General features: G+C 35.9%; 1 protein-coding gene across 1 annotated transcript; it reads left to right on the top strand.

Moving 5' to 3' along the window:
* The first annotated feature begins 12124 nt into the window (after positions 1 to 12124).
* On the top strand, positions 12125 to 20669 carry LOC135124770 (protein krueppel-like). The gene is made up of 2 exons (XM_064049988.1): positions 12125 to 12284; positions 18538 to 20669. The coding sequence occupies exons 1-2, from the start codon at positions 12251 to 12253 to the stop codon at positions 19596 to 19598; spliced, it is 1095 nt and encodes a 364-aa protein (XP_063906058.1). The 5' UTR covers positions 12125 to 12250; the 3' UTR covers positions 19599 to 20669.
* Positions 20670 to 23828: the final 3159 nt, after the last annotated feature.

Genomic DNA, 23828 nt, shown 5'->3' on the forward strand with positions numbered 1-23828 from the left:
GATTGAAAAAGAGGATGAGAGTGCGACCCTGAACAGGAACAAGAACTAGAATAAGAACGAGAATGAGAGTGAGAACGAAAGCAAAAAAGAGACAATGACAATGCAAGGAAAATTTAGAATGAAGACGAGAATAAGAAGGAAATAATGACTACTCATAAAGAGAACGATAATGAAACATGAATAACAATGAAAAAGAGCATGAGGACTAAAGGCAGAACGGGTACAAGAACCAGAAAAAGAGCGAGGAAAATGGAAACAATCCAGAGAACAATGAGAATGAAATAAACACAAAAATGTGAATGGGAAGGTGACTGGGGAATCAAAAACGAAGATGAGAAGGCAAGACAGAGCAGGAACAAGAATTAGAATGAGGACGAATATGAGAGGGAAATTGAAAGTGAAAGTGAGAGTCAGAGTGTGGGCAAGCATGACGACGAAACTAGAACGAGAATGAGGACGAGAAGGGGAAGGAAATCGAGAATATTGATAATGACAAGGAGAATTAAGAAGAAGAATGATACAGAGAATAAGAAGGAGATAAGAGTAACAGAGAGCGAGAAAGAGAGTGACCAAGAACGTGAATGAAAACTGGAATGAAAACCAAAATAAGGAAAATTACAACCAAAACGAAGACGCTAATGAGAGTGAAGAACGAAAGGTAGAACGGGTACAAGAACTAGAATGAAAACGAATATTAGATATAGAATGAAAGCAAAAGTAAGAGTGAAAGTGTGAGCGAGAATGAAGACAAGAATTAAAACGAAAACGGAAAAGACGTAGAGAACAAGAATTACAACGCTGATGGAAACAAGATAAGAACAAAAATAAGAATGAGAACGAGAATGAAAAGGAAAGTAAGAGTAAGAGTGGGACTAAGAATGGAACGACAATGAGAAATTGCATGAGAAAATGGGAATGACGACGAGAAGGAGAAGGAAGGCAAGAACATTGACAATGAGAGGGAGAATTAGGAAGGAGAATGACACAGAGAATCAGAGGGAGAGTTGGCGTAAAATAGAAAGAATGAGTGTAGTATCAAAAACAGGAGAATAAGAATGAGAAGAGAGTAAAAGAGAGTGACCAAGAACGTGAATGAAAACTGGGATGCAAATAAGGACAATTACTACCAAAACAAAAATGCGAATGAGAGTGAAGACAACGATGAAAACAAAAGTGAGAGTGAAAACGTGAACGAGAATGAAGACAAGAATGAAAACGAAAACGGAAAAGACATATAGAACAAGAATTACAACGATGATGGAAATAAGATAAGAACAAAAATGAGAATGAGAACGAGAATGAAAAGGAAAGTAAGAGTTAGAGTGGGACTAAGAATGGAACGACAATGAGAAATTGCATGAGAAAATGGGAATGACGACGAGAAGGAGAAGGAAGGCAAGAACATTGACAATGAGAAGGAGAATTAAGAAGGAGAATGACACAGAGAATCAGAGGGAGAGTTGGCGTAAAATAGAAAGAATGAGTGTAGTATCGAAAACAGGAGAATAAGAATGAGAAGAGAGTAAAAGAGAGCCAGAAAGAGAGTGACCAAGAACGTGAATGAAAACTGGGATGCAAATAAGGAAAATTACAACCAAACAAAAATGCGAATGAGAGTGAAGACAACGATGAAAACAAAAGTGAGAGTGAAAACGTGAACGAGAATGAAGACAAGAATGAAAACGAAAACGGAAAAGACGTAGAGAACAAGAATTACAACGATGATGGAAATAAGATAAGAACAAAAATAAGAATGAGAACGAAAGGTAGAGCAGGGTACTACGTGGAAGGAAAATAGAAATGATGCAGAGAACGAGAGTTAGAACGATGAAAACGACGAAAAACAAAAATTAGAACGACTTAAAATAAAAACTAAGATGAGAATACGAACAAGAACTGGAATAAGAATGAACATGAGATCGAGAATGACAACGAAAGTAAAAGTAAAAGTAGGACTAAGAATGATAACGAAACAAGAAAAAGAATGGAACGACAATGAGAAATTGCATGAGGAAACTGGGAATGAGCACGAGAAGAAGAAGAAAAACAAGAATATCGACAATGAGAGGGAGAATTAAGAAGGATATTAACACAGAAAACAAGGAGATTTGGCGGAGAACTGAAAGAATAAGAGGTAAGATTGAGAACGGGATTGAAAATGAGAGATTAAAAATGAGAATGAGAGTGAAAACCAGGATGAGAACGAAAGATAGAACGGGTACAAGAACTATAATTAAAACGAATGAGATTTAGAATAAAAGCAAAAGTGAGAGTGAGAGTGTGAGCGAGAATGAAAACAAGAACGAAAACGGAAAGGGCGTAGAGAACAAGAATTACAACGATCATGGAAATAAGATAAGAACAAAAATGAGAATGAGAACCAAAAGTAGAGCAAGGTACTATGTGGAATGAAAATAAAAATGATGTAGAGAACGAGAGTTAGAACGATGAAAACAAGGAAAAACAAAAATTAGAAGGGCTTAAAATAAAAACTAAGATGAGAATACGAACAAGAACTGGAATAAAAATGAACCTGAGATCGAGAATGACAACGAAAGTAAGAGTAACAATGACACCAAGAATAACGAGACAAGGACGAGAATGGAATGACAATGACAAATCGCATGAAGAAAATGAGGGTGAAGACGAGAAGGAGAAGGAAAGTAAGATTATCTACAATGAGAGGGAGAATTAAGAACGAGAACGACACAGAGAATAAGAAGGAGAGTTGGCGTAAAACTGAAAAAATGAGAGTAGGATTGAAAATGGGATTGAAAACGAGAGAATAAAAATGAGAATGAGAGTGAGATCGAGAGAGAGCAAGACACGAATGAAAACTTGAATGAAAACCAAAATAAGGAAACTTTCAACGAAGAACGAAAATGATAACGAGAAAGAGAATTAAGAACCAGATTTGTCATAAAAATTGAACACGAATGAAAATGAAAATAAAATCGGGAATGAACGAGAGTAACCATGAGGATGAGAGAGAGGGAGTAAAACCGGGAACGAGTATGAAATCGGAAATGAAAATCAGAATAAAGAGAATTAGAAAGAAAACGAAAAAGTAAATAGGAGTAAAAACGAGGATAAGAACGAAAGTGCGAATGAGGGGGTGAGCGAGAATGGAGACAGAAAATGGAACGAAAAAATGGGAAGGACATAGAGAACAAGAATTAGAACCACGATGAAAACAAGATAAGAACAGAAATGATAACGAGAACGGGATTGGAACATGAATAAGAATATAAAGAAGATGAGGACTAAAGACAGAATGTATACAAGAACTGGAATGAGGGCGACAAAAATGAAAAGGATGTATAAGACGATGAAAACGGAATAAAAGCGAAAATGGGAACATGAACGTGAAGGAGAATGAAAGCGAAGGTAAGTGAGAGATTGTGAGCAAGTGTGATGACGACAAGAACGGGAATGAAAACGAGAGTGAGAATGTCAAGGAGAAATTGCTCGAGTAAAATGAGAATGAGGCAAAGAAGAGAAAGGAAAGTAAGAATTTTGAACAGGAGAAGGAATTAACAACGAAAATTAGCACAGAATGGATCAAGTATGAGAATGAGAATGAAACAAGGATTGAAGTCCGGAATGAGAGTACGATTGAGAACAAGAGTATGAAAACTGGAATTAAAACCAAAATAAGGAAAATTACAACCAGAACCAAAATCCTAATGAGAGTGAAAACGAGAATGAGAACGGAATGTAGAACAGGAACATGAAGTAGAATGAAAAAGAGTATGATATCTAGAATGAAAGCAAAAGTGAGAATGAGGAAGGACGTAGACAACAAGGATTACAAGACGATGACAACAAGATTAGAGCAAAAATGAGAACAGGAATGAGAATGAGAATGAGAATGAAAAGGAAGATTAGAACGGAAGGCAGGGTAGAGTACTAACTGGAATGAGGGCGAGAATGAAAACGAAAATAGAGAGAATCCAGAGAACGAAAGTTAGAACGATGAAAACAGGGCAAAAACAAAAATGAGAACGAGAACAAAACGCAAGTGAGGAGGTTAAGTACAAGTACTTAATAGTGCAGTTTTTAAAATGACGTCACCGGTTTTTTGGAGAGGATGTATAAACAATTTTTAATGAATGTTCTATAATTTTTAACAAAAAATCAATACTTCTGTTTTAGACGTTAAATTAAAAAGGGTGAATTTATCAAACATGGGAAGCTTACTTTTTTATAGATTTGAAGTATGTTTTAATTTGAGAGTAGCCGGTACGCTAGTTTTGGAATTTGTAGACATGCATTTGCGTGTGTTTACGTCAGGAATAATTCAGAGTCGGGTTGATTTACGGGTAAGATTTCATGTCTGTTATATTATTGAGTAAATTAATATTTGAAAAGTGCCTAGGTCCATTATTTTATTGACAAAGCGTGGGCGGGGGTTCTTATTACCATCGATCCGGGTAAAAAAAATTTGCGTAAATCCCTCGTTTTCTGTTCCATGTCACAAACATTTCCAGGCCGAGTAAAGATTGTGTACTAAGGAGAAAAGAAGAAGTTATAAAAGGTAGATATTAGAAGGCATTATTTGAGATATAAAGCATTATAAAGCTTCTCCTTGTTAATAATTAACCGGTAAAAGTAGGAAGCAAAAACATCAAAGAGAAATCTGTCATGGACAATATGCTTTTGATGTATTTCTTTAAAGAGGCTCCTTTGCTCTCTTCTATGCTACTTATTAAAATGCGAATTTCATTTTATTAATTTCATATCTCAGCAGCTGCAAGAAAGTTTACTAATTAAGCCTCCGCTTTGTGCGGAAATAATCGCATTGTGCAATGTCGCAACAATACGCATCGTTAGAGCGGATTTTCCTGTTTCTTATTAATAAAACCCGAAATCCCCGAAATTTCGTGGATATTGAAAGCGCGAGCGGCAATTTTTATTGTGCGACAGATCGAGAATAAGACGTATTTTTATCGCACACCTTTCACCATCCCCCCATTATATCAATTTGATATAAAGCAAGTTATAAACCAAATTTCGATCCGAGATGGCAATCCCGCACCATTCATAAACTTTGCATATACGTTTTTATAGGCCATTATCCTGAGTTTTTCGTGCAATAAACTCATCCCTTGTCTGTGCACGAGTCCATCTCTATCAAATACGCATCTCCATCGAATGCCGCCATAAAAGCTCGACAACGAGTGCGACAAGGACGGCACGCGCTAAGGGTGCGTTCCGACGTGCTTTTTTACGCGGACGCGTGCTGCCCTCGGCGGCGGGCCTGCGAAGCACGTGGCACGGGCACGAGATGTAACCAGGTGTTTGGCGGATTCCCGAAACAGGGAAACGCTCCTGACGGCTAAAAAATGGAACAAAGTACAAGGGGGTGGAGGGTTTTTTTACTGTTGTTGGCTGGCACGGTGGACCACAGACGGTTGCATTTTTTACGTGATTGGCGGCGAAAATAGGAGCTCAGGCGGAGGAGTTAAGTTTAGAACGGGCACAGAACCGGTTTTAGTCTAATTACTACTTTAGAGGTGTTTGTGAACATGTACTTAATCAAGACGCCTGGCGCTAACGTACCCTAACTTTATTTCATAAAAACTTTCGAAAAATTTTATCATCCCATCATGCACCCAAATATCTTTTAACTAATACAATATTAATGCCTGAAAATAATTGACTATGTCCAGACTCTTTTAATGCTTCGACTTCCGCTTATGAAATAAAATATTGCGTTTTATTTTGATTTTGGATGTTGAAATTCACATTTGGTTAATTATAACTTGTCTAGGACTAGGGGAAGCAAAAATTTCTAGATTTTTCATAGCTACGGCCCTGTCTAAAAAATTGAAAATTCCAAGTTGCGTGTTGTTTTTCATAAACTCCAGTTTTTGTAAATTGACATATTTTACGTAATATAAATATATTATATGGAAAAACAAGGTATCTGTTTAATGAAAATTTATTTGACTTAAGTTAAACTGAACTGCTTTAATAATTTTATTTATTTATTAAATATCTGGTAAGCTCTAAACAAAAAAAAAATTACTGACATATCCTCTAAGAAAATAAAGGTGGGTGGGCGGGGCTAGTACTTGTCAAGATAAGACTGATTTTGGCAGATGACCCACTCTTCTAAGTAACTAAAGGGTGGGTGGGCGGGGCTAGTACTTGTCAAGATAAGACTGATTTTGGCAGATGACCCACTTTCTAAGAAAATAAAGGGTGGGTGGGCGGGGCTAGCACTTGTCAAGAAGAGACTGATTTTGGCAGATATTTAAAAACTAAAAAGATGAAAATTGGAATTTGAAATTCGATTTTATAAGATTAAAATAAGACTCATTTTGACAAATGACCTACTCTTCAAAGAAAAGGTATTAGTCCCGCTCACCCACCCTTATTTTCTTAGAAGAGTAGCTCATCTGCCAAAATCAGTGTTATCTTGGCAAGTATGAGACTGATTTTTGCAAATGACATATCCGCTATGAAAATACAGGGCGGGTGGGCGGGACGAATATTTGTTAAGTTAAGACTGATTTTGGCAATTGACATATCCTCTAAGAAAATGAAGGGCGGCTTTTCTTAGAGGATATATCATTTGCCAAAATCAGTTTTATCGTAGCAGGTACTAGCCCCACCCACCCACCCTCTGTTTAAATATATTATATGGAAAAACAAGGTATCTGTTTAATGAAAATTTATTTGACTTAAATTAAATTGAATTGCTTTAATAATTTTATTTATTTATTAAATATCTGGTAAGCTCTAAACAAAAAAAAAATTACTGACATATCCTCTAAGAAAATAAAGGTGGGTGGGCGGGGCTAGTACTTGTCAAGATAAGACTGATTTTGGCAGATGACCCACTCTTCTAAGTAACTAAAGGGTGGGTGGGTGGGGCTAGTACTTGTCAAGATAAGACTGATTTTGGCAGATGACCCACTTTCTAAGAAAATAAAGGGTGGGTGGGCGGGGCTAGCACTTGTCAAGAAGAGACTGATTTTGGCAGATATTTAAAAACTAAAAAGATGAAAACTGGAATTTCAAATTCGATTTTATAAGATTAAAATAAGATTCATTTTGACAAATGACCTACTCTTCAAAGAAAAGGTATTAGTTCCGCTCACCCACCCTTATTTTCTTAGAAGAGTAGCTCATCTGCCAAAATCAGTGTTATCTTGGCAAGTATGACTGATTTTTGCAAATGACATATCCTCTATGAAAATACTGGGCGGGGGGGCGGGACTAATATTTGTTAAGATAAGACTGATTTTGGCAATTGACATATCCTCTAAGAAAATGAAGGGCGGCTTTTCTTAGAGGATATATCATTTGCCAAAATCAGTTTTATCGTAGCAGGTACTAGCCCCACCCACCCACCCTCTGTTTTCATAGAAGGTATGTCTTCTGCCAAAATCAGTTTTATCTTATCAGGTAATAGCCCCACCCACCCACCCTCTCTTTTTTTAGAAGGTATGTCATCTGCCAAAATCAGTTTTATCTTATCAGGTAATAGCCCCACCCACCCACCCTCTCGTTTTTTAGAAGGTATGTCATCTGTCAAAATCAGTTTTTTCTTATAAGATACTAGTTTCCTTAGCTTAGCCTCAATAAGTCAAAATGACGTCTCAGCAATAACTTGAAGTGTTTATGTTTATACATCGGAAGAATGTCACGTTTGTCGATTCCAAACAGTGGATTAAAATTATTAATTAAGCCACAAGCGAACAAAATGTGTAATTTTTATTTAATCATTATTAAATACTGACGTGCGTATTCTCACATTTTTGAGAAAATGGGGTGACTCACTCTTAATTTGTTTAATAAAAAATTAGAGGGTGATTAATTTTATAAAATGTATTTTATCTAGTCACTCTTTATATGCAATTCTAAAAATATGAAGGCAATGACAAATCATAAGTATAGACTCATCATACTTTGCATTTTTCAATGGAATTTATTCGGTAAAATTTTGAAATGACGTCATTAATTTTTAGGGGGATGAACAAATAAATTTTGACCAAAAATTTACCTTGCTGAAACGCCTGCAGAATTTGAAAATATTCGAATTTGCAGTTTCTGATTTAAATAAAAATAAATGGACTCATTCATTAACTTTTTGAGTCTACAGGGTGGCCCAAATGAGAAGAGATAGCGCGTTTTAGATTTGTCCCAGTTTCATGTTTCGGTTATAAATATAAACAATTTGCCCACACAAAATAACACAAATGTGTGACGCGTTTTGTCAACTATTTTGGCAACTTTTCAGCTAAAGAAGGACTGGCATTGAATATTGACCGTCCTGTTATTTATATATACATGTTACCGCTCTCATTCTCCCACTCAAGAAGGCGCAATAAGAAAGAAAGGGTAGGACCAGCTTCTACGGTAAACACTCTATGCCTATTTTTAAATACTTATTTTTAGACTTTCAAAGATAAAATTTTGTGGCATTCTTAGAAATAATGAATATTGTGGCTTTCGCTTCGTTTTGGCGAATGGATACTTTCATGTTTGTTTAAAAGTGAAAGTTAGAGTGCGAACTGAGAATGAAGACACGATATATGAGGAACGAAAATGGAAATGTAGAGAACGACAATTAGAGCGACAACCAAAGCATAAATAAAAATGAGAGCGAGAACGAGAATTTGAATAGGAATGAAAACGAAAGTGGTAGTCAGAGTGTGGGCAAGAATGATAATGAGACAAGAACGAAAATGAAACAACAATGAGAAACATGAGAAAGTGGTAATGAGGACGAGAAGGAGAAGGAAAGCAAGAATATCGACATTAAGAGAGAGAATTACGAACGAGAATGACGCAGAAAGTAAAAAGGATAGTTGGCGTACAACTGAAAGAATGAGAGTAGGATTGACAACGGGATTGAAATCGAGAGAATAAAAATTAGATTGAGAGTAAGACCAAGGACGTGAATGAAAACTGGAGTGAAAACCAAAATAAGGACAATCACAACGAAAAATAAAATGGGAAAGACAAAAAGAAATGATAAAGGGAACAAGAATGGAACATGAATAAAAATGTAAAGGAAGATGAGGACTAAAGACAAAAATGAAAAGGAAACCAGATGAGAGTACGATTGACAACGGTGTTGAGAACGAGAGTAAGAATGAGATTGAGAATGAAAACTGGAATTAAAAGCAAAACGAGAATGAAAACGAAACGAAGAACGGTAACAAGAAACAGAATGAAACCGAGTGTAGATCTAGAATGAAAGCAAAAGTGAGAGTGTAAGCAAGAATGAAGAACTACAACGACGACGAAAACAAGATAAGAACAAAAATGAGAATGAAAAGGAAGATTGTAACGAAAGGCAGAGTAGAGTATTAACTGAAATGAGGGCGAGGATGAAACCGAAAATAGAAAGGATATAGTAAACTAGGATTAACAAGAACTAGAATAACAATGAACATGCGAACAAAAGAGGGGGGGTATGACCAGCTTCTGCGGTAAACACTCTATTCCTATTTTTAAAAATTTTTAGACTTTCAAAGATAAAACATTTTAAGTTTTCACCAGTCTTGTGGCATTCTTAGAAATAATATATACATTCAATTAGTTCCCATTCGCACTAATCCAAAGAACATATAATTAACCCCGCCCACCCACCCCACCTTTATTTTAGTGATTCATTTTATTTAATACGAATGAAAAGTGGATCTCACTGAACAGATATAAAATCGTTAGAATGAAAACAACGCGGGGGGAGGTAGTATTTGCTAAGATAAGACTGATTGTGGCAAATAATGACATACCTTCTAAGAAAATAGAGGGTGGGTGGGCGGGACTAGTACTTGATAAGAAAAGACTAATTTTGGCATATCCTCTAAGAAAATAAAGTGGGCGAAGCTGAACATTGCTAAGATAGAACTGAACAATATTAAGAGCAGTTACTGGAATGAGGATGGGGTGGGTGGGCGGGGCTACTGTTTGCTTATAATAGACTCTGTAAGAAAAAATTAAACTTAGCCCCGCCCACCCACCCGTTCTCTAATTTTTTCTTCTGAAATACTGTGCTAAGATTCATTTCGCGAATAGCTACTTTCATGTTTTTTGACGTTCTATGACCTGTACAGTACGAAAAAATGTGTCTGACGTCTGTCGTTTGCCATTTTTTAGGCAATTGTAAAATTTTATATGTATTTTAGCACTTTTATATAGTAAAACGCTAATAAAATGTGTTTAATCATTCCCACCAACAAAATGATGACGCTCCACAAAATTTTTGATAGTACATTTCATATGTAGAACGCAAATTGTATAAAATAACATTCTCCTATACTTGTGGTTTATAAATCCGCCTTGAGGTTTTTCCCAGTACATCAAAATTTTCGCAAAAAAATCGGCATTGTTTAGAGTTTGTTGATATTAAATCGAATATCTTATTTCGTCCACATACTATCTGAATTTTTGAAAAATTTTTGCTTTTCTTGCAATTGTATCCAAACTGTTTTGTGAAAAGTTGGCTTTGATAGAAAATCACCACTTACTGTTGTTTTCAATTTTCTGCACCAAGGTTTTTAAGATCACAACACTTTATTGTAATTAAAGAATCATGTTAAATCTCTGAATGTCCAACTCAGTGGCTTGAAATATCCTTTATAAATTTTTGTCGAATTTGTGATTACGCGGAAAATTGCAAAAGTAGGTCCCCCGTTTCCGCTGTTCGATATTAATTAGCTAAATAACCTCACATCGATTGTTGTCAAATCCCCACTAACAATATGATGACGTCCCCTCAAAACTGCGCATAGTAAATACGCTTTCAATTTTATAAAATAAAATTTCTATACGTGTAGTTTATGAATCCGTGTTGAGTTTTAAGTTTTTTAGACAACATTTTGCAATTTAACTTTGAAACTGCAAAACCGAATGCTCTGAAATCTTGCAAACGATTTAAGGTTATCGTAAGCATGATAAATCGCTAAACAAAATTTATCTGTTTATCCCCTTCAAAAAAATTGATGACGTCATCACAAAATTTACTGGTACTAGTGTTTATCGATGCAGTCATCGTTCCCATAATTATTTATACAAGGTGACTCGATATTTCAGTTTTTTCAGATAGAACATCCTGTATTTTAAAAATGTTCTATTTTTGTTCTTTTTCTTTTTTGTTAACTATTTTCTGTATTTAAAGTTGGTAGTTGCTGCAATTTTTTTACTTTTTAAGAGACGCAGCAACATATTGGAAGAATGAGGACAAAAATAGAGTAAGATACAGTAATAAAATACAGGCTGTTCTATTTGAAAAAACTGAAATATCGATACCCTGTGCGTACGTTTATTTATCCCTTTATAAAATATTGTAGGACAGATTTTAAAAATAATCTATTGCTGTTTTGTGCCAAAATAAATCATGAAAATTAAATTATGGTTATAAAGCCTGAGAAGGGCCTGATGAGAATTTAAAAAATATATAGGGTGTTTCATTTAAAAAAACTAAGTTGTCGCTATAGAAGTCTGACCTGACGCGCCATGACCTGACAAGCCACAGGTCAATCCCCTGAGTGTGAAGTACTGTTTACATTTTTTAATTTTATTGTTCGTAATGTACACAACTGGAGCACCAACAATACGCTTTTTGAGGCATATTTGTCAACGAAAGTGTATTTGATAATTTTGAGGGATAACGTCATCAGCATCCTGACGGGGATAAATTAATTAACCATATTTAATGCTTCATAATTTCTAAATTAAATAAATAATCAAAAAATATAAAAAGTCCGAAATAGAAATTATGAGCACTACTGTCATAAATTATGACATTTCTGGGATGTCGCTCGCCAACTATTGTTATTTTTTTGTACATAAAGACGCTTCATTTAACCACCCCTCCCCTCCCCGTCATGATTTATGGCCACCTCCACACAAGTGCAAAATCTGCAGCCCACCCGAAACACCATCGCCAATAAACCATAAACCCTAGTGAATTTGTTAGCCCCCGGCCACTCCGTACTTCCTTATCAGAGGGATGCTCCACTTCTCCCCACTCCCGGCGAACTCGCCCCCTCCACCCGTCAAGGAGGGGGTAAATGCGTTACGTTAGGCTAGGTTAGGTCAACCCTCGTGCGTGCAGAATTTTTACATTCAGTAAGCAACTGTTTGGCCTGCGGTACGGATCTGTACACAACTCTGGCACATACGATCGTAACAGACATTTCACATGACAGACGAAGTCGAAAAGAAAGTGACAGTGGCGTACGTGATGGACATTGAACAGTCGGTGTGAAGACAGTGCCCGAAGACGATGCCGCTGTTGCAAGAAACTACCCCGAAAAGAGGTAAGGGGGCGGGGATGATGAATTTCGCGGAAATTTGGCGGATATTGATAGATGGGAGAGGGAGAGATGCGAGGGCTAGATTTAAAAAATCGGCGCTTTTTGACGGCTTAATGAGCTTGCAGGACGAAACCATGTTGCATGCAAAAAGAGTAATTTATGGAAAGCGCCGGCTTGATGAGGAAGATTTAAAAAAAAAAACCGTGGGTTTAAAAAGTACACGGGTTTTTGGGCATGAGGCTTGCAGGATGCAATCATGTTGCCTGCAAAATGAGTAATTTAAGCAAAGAGTAAAAAAAATACTCAAGGAACACGAAAAATACAGTTGCTGATATTTGTTATTGTTATTTATGTCTCGTTTGTTCTGAGTAACTAGCGTGGAGCTTGTTTATTTCATCATATGTATTTATATTTTTCATTATATTATTTAGAGATATCGTCAAGAAATATAAATGTATATAATATATTTCGAAATTAACATCGAGAAAAATATTGAGAACATTATGACTGTTTATTCTAATTCTGTTGAAGAAACATAAATATATACAGGGTGTCCTCGTTACTATCTAAATATTCTAATGTCAATAATTATTTTAATTTTTGGGATCACTGCATATATTTTTTTTAAATATTCACGATATTGTACTGTTTATATTTGCGTAATACATACTGCTTGAACAATTTAATTTTTCTTATGTAAATATCTTCGATGTCATGAATTTCAATTTCCTGTGTGTAAATATTGCACTATACTGGGTGTTTGTGAAAGATTCATCAATATTGAATCATACAGGCCGCATTTAAATGGTGTTAATAATACTTTGTAGTATGTTTTACAAACACAGCATAATCAAATGATACTCATAATTTCTAAACTGTTGCTTTCACTGGAAGCAACCTGTTACACATTTTTCTAATACATGTGACACATTTTCTTCAACTATGAGTCAGTTGTTGCTACTAATGTTGTGGTAAAACCACAAAACAAAAAAATCAATAAATATTAAAATAAATAAGTGTTAATAAAAATTAAATCAATCATTCTGTATATATTAATATTAATAACAAATCAGTTTAACCCAAGGAATTAATCGTCAGCGTCAACACTGATACCATATCTATTTACACTACGCCAACTAATAATTATTTATAGTTCGTCCTTTCCAAATCCTTGACCTAACTCAACATAGTAATTCCACTTCTTCGCCTCAAACCTCGAACATTTCCGTTATTTGTTACACATTTTTTCTAATACATTATTAACGACCGCCATAACGATCACACATTCACTTTTAAAAATGCCCCGATTTATGTTAGATATTAAAATCGACTCCTCCGCAATCCCAAAAATTTAATTTGGAGCGAGGGAAGTTTTCTAATAACCCTCGCAGAAAATCAGTATTACATCAAGACGGAGAGGGAAGGGTTAAGAACGGTAGACGCTACTAATGAAGGAATGGGGAGGAGATAATGGCAAAGGATAATGGCTCGCGCTTGCGCTTCTTATCAGGACGACTTTGGGAGGAGTCCTCGTCCTGACGATTCATTACGGCGTCTTATTAACGGTGAAAAAGCGAGCGTCAGATCGGATTATTTAACGGAAAAGTTACATAAATACTCGTTAGGATGGGCAGATAAATAGCGAAGGTCCGTTGCGAGAGCAACGAGGTGGCTGGAGTAGATTCGGGGCTGCAACTTGAGAAATTAAAATTATATTAGGAAGGAGTAGTGCTTGGTATGGATTTTTAATTAGAGCCGCTGAATAAATTGCAAAAAAATTGTATCAAAAAAGTTAGACAGGAATTCTATTTTATAAAGTTCGTGAGTTTTATTTAAGCTTAAATTTATTTCGTTTTCTATATTATGACACTCATCAAAACGCTGCCGTGTCGTGAAATTTCACCAGAAAATGATTTTTTCTACTTTAATATTGATCCTTTAAATTTAACATTTGTTTTAATTAAAAGAACGCAGAATTTGTTTAAGGTAATAACAATTCATTATTTTTTTAACACTTTATAAAAGAAACTCAAATATATCTACAATTCGTAAATGTTCTTATGAGACGCATTATTTAAAAAAAGAAATTCAAGAATGCGAGCGCAGCGAGCACCTTCTGGTTTTATTAAAAAATTGGTCTAAATTTATACAATTTTGAGGAAAATGGGGTCATTTTATTAATAAAATGGACTGGTTCATTCCTTATTTTTTTGAGTCATCCTATATTAGTAAAAACGATTTATTCGGTAAAAGTTTCAGATGACGTCATGAATTTTTTCGGAGGGGATGAACAGATACATTTTGGTCAACGATTTATAATGCCTACGATAATTTTAAAACGTTTGCAAGACTTCATTGCATTCGATTTTTGTATAATATCTGAAATAAAATCCAAATAAAAACTAACACAGGCAACAGATGGCAGACAGACAGGCAGACAGACAAACGGAAATGGGAAACTTATGTTTTCGTACTTTTGAGCTCATTATTATGACGAAATAAATGGCGAGCTCCTTGAACACCTACTGTAAAACGAAAATTCTCTTACAAATCCAATTTCTTAGCTACATTTGAAAATTTAATTTTGCGTATTTTATTTTTTACGTCCTGAACGTAAACTAAGAAAGTATTATAACATAGCCCATTGGAAGGTTGGTTACTTTTATGTTTTCTGGACGTTTTATAATCTCTAGAAGACAAAAAAAAAATATCTCCCGTTTCCGTCTGTTTGTCTGTCCGGATTTTTATTAAACAAATAATTTCCGAGACTAAATTTTACATGTGTATTATGAATATTGTGTATATGGTAAAACGCTAACCAAAATTTGGCTAATCACCCCCACCAATAATAGAATGACGTCATTTCCAAAATTTTATTAGTAAATATTATTTAAATTTTATAAAATAAGCTACTCATGCACATGTGGTTTATAAATATGTGTGAGTCTTTACTTTAGACATCCAAATTAAAAAAAAAAAATCACAATTGTATTTGACACTTTAGCATGATAAAGCGTTAATTAAAATTGATTCGTTTATTGCCTCCCCGAAAAATGATCACGTCATCTTAAAATTCTGCCGAAATATTCATTAAATTTTATAAAAGAACGTATAACAAAATTTTACAATACAACTTTGCAAAATATTTTAAGGTTATTAGAACTATGGTAAATCGTTAAAATTTGTCTGTTGTCTTACAATTTTGCCGTTGTTCTTTAAATTTATTAGTGCTTTTCGGAAAAAAAACCGAGTGTGGTTAATTAATTAATTAGTCCTTTTTTCTATGCTGAGGAGGCTCAAATTTCATTTTCTTTTAACTGCTGATGCTTGTAATCTGAACGTGCTAATAATCTAACTCTTTCTTCCATTTTCTTTTTCGTTTTCATTCCCGCTCTACTCCAATTTTTGTATCCTTTCTGACTTTCCTTCTTTTATTCGTTTTCATTCTCATTCTCGTTCTATTTTTCTTCTAACCCGTTTTTGTCGTCACTTTTTTTTCATTCTAGTATTTGTTCCTGTTATACCTTGTATTCTTTTTTGTTTTCATTTCGTTTTCGTCGTTCTAACTTCGTTCTCTAAGTCTTTTCCACTTGCGTTTTCATTTTAGCTTTCATTCCAGTTCTTCTTTCCTTTATGCCTTTCTTGCCCATCTTTGTTTTCATTCTCGTGCCTCTCGTTCCCGTTTTGTTTCTCATTTTTATTCCTATTTTGCTTTGATCGTGGTGCTAATTCTCGTTCTCATACTCGTTTTATTTTAATTCTAGTTCCCATTTTGTTTTTCATTCTCTCTTTATAATCCTCATTATTCTGGGTTTCGTTTCAGTTTTCATTTCTCGTTCATTCTTTCTGTCTCTTACTCTCGATCTCACTCTGGATTTCACTCTTGGTTTCAGTATCATCTTCATTCTTGTTCAGTTTCTCTCACTCTCATTCCCAATCCAATTCTCTGTTTCTCTCATTTTGGCTTTCCTTGCTGGTTCCACTCTCGTTCTCGTTCTTATTCTTGTTCATTTTTATACCAGTTCTCATTCTTATTCGCTGTCTCATTCTCGTTCTTAATTGCGTCTGTCTCCCTTCCTCTCTTATCATTATTCTTGCTTATTTCTCGTTCTCGTCCTCATTAAATATTTTATCTTTCATTCCAGTTCTTCTTCCCTTTCTGTCTTTCTTTTAATATTTTGTCTTTTTTCTTACTATACGTAGTCGTCTTTTCAGAACAAGAAATTTAAAGCATGTTTAAAATGGTAAATTCTTGTAGAGACATATGGATCTTCAATTAAGCACCGCCCCTCGATCTGACAACGAATGAAAAATTTATCACAATTGAGAATTGAGGTCGGGGTGAGTATGGGTGGGGCTTAATCTTCGGCTCTATTTTTTTCTTAATATACCATGTTTTTAATCTCTCGTAGAGAAATACGATTTTGCAGTTAAGCTCCGCCTTCTTGGCGCACGACGAATAAAAAAAATCATCACAATTGAGACAGGGTGGGTGGGCGGGGCTTATATTTTGTTTTTTTTTCTAAATATGTGTAGTCATCTTTTCACAACAAGAAACTTAAATTATGTTTAAAATGGTAAATTTGTATAGGGAAATATCGATTTTACAATTAAGCTTCACCCCTTGGCTTACGACCAATAAAAAAATCATCAGAATCGAGACAGGGCGGGTGGGCGGGCTTATATTTTGCCTTTTGTTTTCTTAATATACATAGTATTCTTTGCCTTTTTTTCTTAATATGCGTAGACTTAATTTGACAACAAGAAACTCAAAACATATCTAAATCGAATGAATTAATTTGAGATAAATAATATAATTCTTACCCGAGGCGGGGCCAAGCTTTGGAAATAGAAATGCACACAGAGGGCGTTCAATATAGAAAATATAAAGTAACAGTTTCATTAATAGTTTTCTCGACGATTTCGGGTTATCATTACAATGGTACAGTCGCCGCTGTTTTTATACACGAGGCGAGGTCGAGAATTGAAAAATATACCACGGATTCAGTATTCAAGATTTTCATCTCATATCAATTTTGAGTGTTATAAGTTTTGAGAAAAGTGGAGATCTAGGACGTAATTCTTACCCGAGGCGAAGCCGAGAGTTAAAAAATATGCCAAAGATGACAGATCTTGTTTAAAAAGAAGTATTCTAAATATTTCTTTCACATCAATTTTGACTGATATACATTTTGAAGAAAAGTTGAGTCCTGGAATGTAATTCTCACCCGAGGCGGAACCGAGTGTTGAAAACGAACATTTCGGGGGTTTAATTTTGAAAAATTAATTAAGTAGCAGTTTTATTAATAATTTTCTGGGCGATTTATAAACCCCGCCCACCCACCCTATCTCAATTGTGATTATTTTTTTATTCTTGATACTCAAAAACACGTCTTACATGGTAATTTCTTGTCGAGAAATAATAGGATTTTGCAGTTAAACTCCGCCTTCTTGGCCCACGACGAATAAGAAAAATCATCACAATAGAGATAGGGTGGGTGGGCGGGGCTTCATTTTGCCTTTTTTTCTTAATATGGAGCATAGTAAATCGTTAATAAAATTTGTCCGTCATCTTACAATTTTGGCGAATTCTTATGAGTGTTTTTGGGAAAAAATGTGAGTGCGTCGTTAATTAATTAATCAGTCCTTTCTTCTGGGTTGAGACAAAATCAATCAAATTTCAGTTTCTTTTAATCGATGATGCTTGTAATCTGAACGTGCTGATAGTCGAATTCTTTCGAAATATAAACATACATATCGAAATATGTACTGAAAAATTGAGAATGTCTTTCTTATATCTTTTTTATTATTCCTTGTTGGTTATTTGCTTAAATATATTTTACATTGTTCACACTTGTGTGGACTTGGTTTTTGACTCAAACTTGATTTATTTTATTTTTATAAAATTTATAAAAAATAAGAGTGACTGTTTTTGGATTTGTTCCACAAATTATGCAGTCTGTTCCGAAAATACAGTACATGCTATAAAAAAAGTCGGGAATCCAGTTGAATTAAACAACAAAATAAAATTTTGAGTGATACAATATTTAGCGTATATGTACTACAAAATTGGAGGCCCAAAATTGTACAAATGTGTAAGCTATATAAACCAAAGTGATTTTAAAGGAAATAACAGAAATTTTGAAATGACGTCATCAGTATTTTGAAGGAGATGAATGTGGTCAGTATGTCGTTTCTTAGACAAATAGTAAATTTTGATTTGATAACTTGTTGAGCAAAACTTGTTTGTTTCCAGATATGCTGACCACGGTGGACTCCGACGAGCCCGCCCCCATATCCTCCGTCTCGTACCCGGCCCTCTTCACCCCGTCGCACCTCCTCATGGCCATGGCCGCCTCCCGACTTTCTTTATCCGCGAACCCCGCTTTCTTCCACACCGGCCTCCCGTCCCTCCCCTGGCAGGCCAACTCGCCCCCGTCGCCCCCCAGCAGCGACCCCATCGGTAGCGCCCTGAAATCCCGGAAGCTCAACAACAACAACATCGTCAGCAGCAGCAGCTCCGACCCCGTCCGGCCCGCGAAGCGGAAAGCCTGGAAACCCGACGAGGAGCTCCCGTCGCCCACCTCCAGCGTGTCGCCGCCCACCGGCGACAAGGCCTCCAGCCGGGACCGGCCCTTCACGTGCCAGATCTGCAACCGCTCCTTCGGGTACAAGCACGTGCTGCAGAACCACGAGCGCACCCACACGGGCGAGAAGCCCTTCGAGTGCCAGGAGTGCCACAAGAAGTTCACCCGCGACCACCACCTCAAGACGCACATGCGCCTGCACACCGGCGAGCGGCCCTACCGCTGCGACCACTGCGACCGCCAGTTCGTCCAGGTGGCCAACCTGCGGCGGCACCTGCGGGTGCACACCGGCGAGCGGCCCTACGCCTGCGACCACTGCTCGGCCAAGTTCTCCGACTCCAACCAGCTGAAGGCGCACTTGCTCATCCACACCAACGAGAAGCCGTTCGAGTGCGAGCGCTGCCGCTGCCGCTTCCGCCGCCGGCACCACCTGCTGCACCACAAGTGCGGCGCGCCGGAGGAGGAGTCCACGCCGGAGTCGGAGCCGGAGGACGAGCCGCGGCGGCGGCGCGCGCTCCACCCGCCGTCGGTGCCGCTGGTCACGCTACCGCTGCACGTCTCGCTGCCGGAGCAGACGGAGCCGGAGGACCTCTCCATGACCACGGGCCTGCACTCCCACAGCAGCGGGGAGTCGCCGCTGTCGCGCTCGCCGAGCTCGCGGGAGGAGGACGAGGAGGACTTCGACCCGCACGAGTCGACGACGATCTTCCTCCAAGGCCGCCACTCCTAGTCTACTCGCAGAGGTAATTCGCCGTTTCAGGGATTTTTTAGTTCTTTAGTTGCTTTGTATATGTTTTGTACAGTTGGGTATGCAAGTTCCTCGACAATAGCTCTCACCCTGTTTTGTTATAGTGCAGAGCCGCGGTTGTAAATAATAATTTTAGCTGAGTTCAAAGAAATTACGCAAAACTGGTACTTCCTTCTACCTGACAACGGTCCATTTGCATACAATTTGCAAGGTCGCTGTTAAATTTATTGACGGTCAGGCGGCGAGATGAAGGTTTTTGGACGTTGTGGGTTCAATTTTCACAACTATGGTTCGAAGTAGAACTTTAAGGAACATGTTTTTGGGTTGGAGGGCTCTTTCCAAATTAACTTCCCTTTGTGGATTTTTTTCAATATCCTGTTTTCATTCAATGTGGTGTTCGTCATTCGGCAAGACTAGTTTTGAGGCACGATTTTTAAGAAATTCGATACGTTCGAGCTTTGGGGTGACGTACACATGATCTGGCTTTATCGGGAGTTAACGGAAAGTCGGATTATTTCGTTTGGGAATGGTTCGAACACTGGGAAATATCTACAGCGTTCTCGTTTCAAATAATCATTTCTACAAATTTCCAAACTCAAAATATACTCTCTAAAAAAAAAAAAAAATACGAAACACCTATAAGAGTATTCTGGCATAAATTATTCAAAAAGTTTTTAAATTATCTTTTGGGGTATTTTTTTAGCCAAATATGATTTCAAACTTTTTTTTCCAAAATTAAAATATATCTGTCATTCCATCGATGTAATATATACACGGTGAAGACAAATAATGTTGACCAAGGTTGATTTTTTGGCATTGATTGATAACGTGTGTTCAATTAAAAAAGTCATCAATTTGGCGTTCCCCTTTGATAGAAAAAAATGTAGCGAAAAACGCATGTGTTTTATTAATCCATACTGTTGTGTTGTATAATTGACATTTCCACATTGTTAGCTGTCAACGATTAAATTTTAAGTTTATTGTAGACATGCTTCACAATGTTTACAAAAAATCAAGGCCAACTGGATGATTTTTTCAATTGATTTATATACACGGTGAGTCACTAAGTGTACGTTTTTTGATATCTCATAAATTATTATTAGAAGAAAAAGTTAAGGCAAAAGTTGTACGATGTCTTAATTAACATACAATACAATTATTTTTGACTATACAGAGTGTTAGTTTTTTTAAAACAACACCCATATATCTTTACGTATTCTCCTTGGCTTGTTTTCGGCTGTATAACTATAGTTTATTTTTGAAATTGCGATGCGACGTTCCTAAGAATTTTCATGAATTTTTTTAGCAATGTAAGGGTAAAATATTACAGTGTTCAAATATCGATATTTTGTTTTTTTCAAAAAAAAAAAAGAAACATCCGGTGATGGATATCTGAAAATTCTGAATATCTGATAGTGGAAAATTCTAAAAAAAAACGAAAAATGAAAAAAAGAATAAGATACAGTAGTAAAATACAGACTGTTCTATTTATAAAAGAAAACTGAAATATCGATATTTGAAAATGGTAACATTATAGATTTTTTTATAAACACTCTGTACAATAAGAATTTTATTTATGCCACAACAAAACAAGAACCTTGATTTATTTCTCCACAAAATATTGGAACACTCATTTTAAAAATAACCGAATTGTAATTTTTTTGTGGACTCTTGCAGTGTTAAAAAAATTCAAGAAATTTGGAATAACGTGGCACCTGAATTGCAAAAATAAGCTATAAATAAACTAGTTATAAAGTTTAGTAAGAGGCTAACGAAATCATATAAAATATCTAGGTGTTCTGTTTAAAAAAACTAAATTGTGTGTTGTGCTTCAAAAACAGAACACTCTGTACAGTTATAAATAATTTTGGTATATGCTACTCAAGTAACCACATAACTTTACCAAGTATATGCGTTTTTTCTATTTTCAATAATTATTGAGATCGAGTACGCGCTCTTAGTGACGTCCCAAATATACAGGATGTTCACCAAAAATGCAGCAAAAATTCAGGGCGTTATTCCTTGGGTTGTTTTAATTTTTCTTGTCCTTGGACGATTTTCGGAAAGACGCTTTGTTTCGAAGATACAGACGATAAAGTTTTTCGAAAAAAAAAAACATGTTTTATTAAATTTTCCATTAGAATAGTGTACACTAATGTTTTCAAATGGCCCGATAAATCAAAATCCAACGAATTTAAATCTCGGGAAGAAGCGGATCATAACTGAGGTCCACCTCGACCAATCCAGCGATATTCATATGCGCAGTACACCGTAGTTTTACTTTATTTTTATCACCCCGTATCTTCGAAACAAAGCGTCTTTTTTAAAATTATTCAAGGACAAAAAAACTTAAATAATCAAATGAATACGATCTTGAATTTTTGCCACATGTTTAATAAACACCCTGTACATATATATACAAGGTGAATCAATAAGATCGCACGTTTACACAGAGTGTTCTAAATGTTTGATTGGTCCCTTCGGAGGCTATCCAATCATAGGTATTTTATTTTTGAATTTCCATTTCTTTTTGGCATATATTGTCGATGTCAAGGTTCACAAAAAATTACAGCAAAGTGATTTTTAACATCTACATATGTTGCAAAATTTTATGTATAGTTAAACATATATTGTGGTTTAATATACAGGGTGTCGATTAGAAAAAACATCTGTATTTTAATAATGCATCTAATTATTTTCTGTCGACCTCCTGCGATGTATGAGTGTAAGTAGGCATTTTTTGTGCAGCAAAAAGCACCTTTAAATCTAATAGAGCTCACGCTTATTGATTCACCCTGTATATACCCATTTGTGGTTTTTAGTATCCATTACAAATGGTGCAGTTTTAAAATTGATGGTTGATGCTATACAGGGTGGGGCATTTGTTATTTCTTACTATTGGGATTCGTAAAAATATAAAATCGATTAAATTTCAAAACTTGAAGTATGTTATGGTCATTAAAAATACGCGAATTTTAATATTTTCAGTAATTTCAGAAGTATTTAGAAAGAATTACAAATTTTGATAATTTTCGAAAAAATTTTTTACACCTCAAATTTTGACATAAGTATATGTAATAACAAGTCTAAATTAATGCCAGTACATTGAATGCAATAGTGAGAAATGAAAAATTCACCACTCTGTAGACTTTAGTATATCATTCATTACTTGCAGTGGTATTGTCAAACTAGTCATAAAAAAGTAAAAAAAAATATTTTTATAAATTTACAAATTACGTAACCGGTGGTAATATAATTTTTTTGCATCGACTGACATTTCGACGCTTTCTATTTTTAACGCTTATATAACTGCATCGCTCTGATTGCACACAGGGTGTCTCAAAACTGGCCTTCCCTCGTGGGAATCGTCTCGCCGTCCGAAATCGATACCAGAAAGGCCATATCATGTCCGAAACGGGTTTATAAATATGCAAGGGTTGTTATCCCTAGTAAACCGATACGTCCCTCGGCCCTGTGCACTGTTTTAATATTTTTGTCGTTCTTTTCGATACCATGTGAAGTATATTAAAAAAAAAATCCACGAAAAGCATGTGAATATTTTCTGTACATAGCCTAAACATATCGAATTGAATGTAAAACTGCGTGTGGTTGGTTTATTTATTATAAAATAATTAATCGTAATAAAAGTGGCTGTATTTTCGTAATAATTGTTATAAAGATTTTTATTGTTAAAGATAAATAATTCACTGACTTGCAATATGTCAACCCGGTTCAATTGTGTGTAGGGTGCGTATCGTACCGTTTGAGTTGTAACAGATATATTTGTGCCATTTTGTTGTTTTAAGCAATACGGGTCTGATTAGTTTTTTAAGTTTTTGTATAAAATCGAACAGGGTTACCAATTAATATTTTTATACTTTTTTTTTTAGTTGGATAAATGTGAGATGTCAATTCTTCTTGTTGCTTGTGCTCGAACGCCGTACTTCGAATTGTACATAGATCGATCGACGTGCCGCGTTCGATAATGTGTCATTATTTTACAAGTGACTGTACACCACTCGACGCTTTTGTCGCGTGCTGTACATCACGATCCATGGTGGTACAATTGTCTACCTCTTAGTACCTAAAGAAGAAACGAATCTATTTCCATGTAACTGAACAAGACTGATTTTTATTAGATTCCTATATATAGTTGATATATGTAAATACAATAGTCAGAAAATTGTGATGTACAAAGTGCCGGCGACCCGT

This window comes from Zophobas morio, unplaced genomic scaffold (assembly GCF_036711695.1).
Source record: "Zophobas morio isolate AGI-343-1 ecotype UQ-CSIRO unplaced genomic scaffold, CSIRO_AGI_Zmor_V1 ptg000008l, whole genome shotgun sequence".
NCBI lineage: Eukaryota > Metazoa > Arthropoda > Insecta > Coleoptera > Tenebrionidae > Zophobas > Zophobas morio.

Excerpts from the sequence above, each read along its gene's own strand:
- LOC135124770 (XM_064049988.1), top strand. The coding sequence starts at position 12,251 with ATGCCGCTGTTGCAAGAAACTACCCCGAAAAGAG. Across the intron at positions 12,285-18,537 it reads AGAAACTACCCCGAAAAGAG|ATATGCTGACCACGGTGGAC; the intron begins GTAAGGGGGCGG and ends GTTTGTTTCCAG.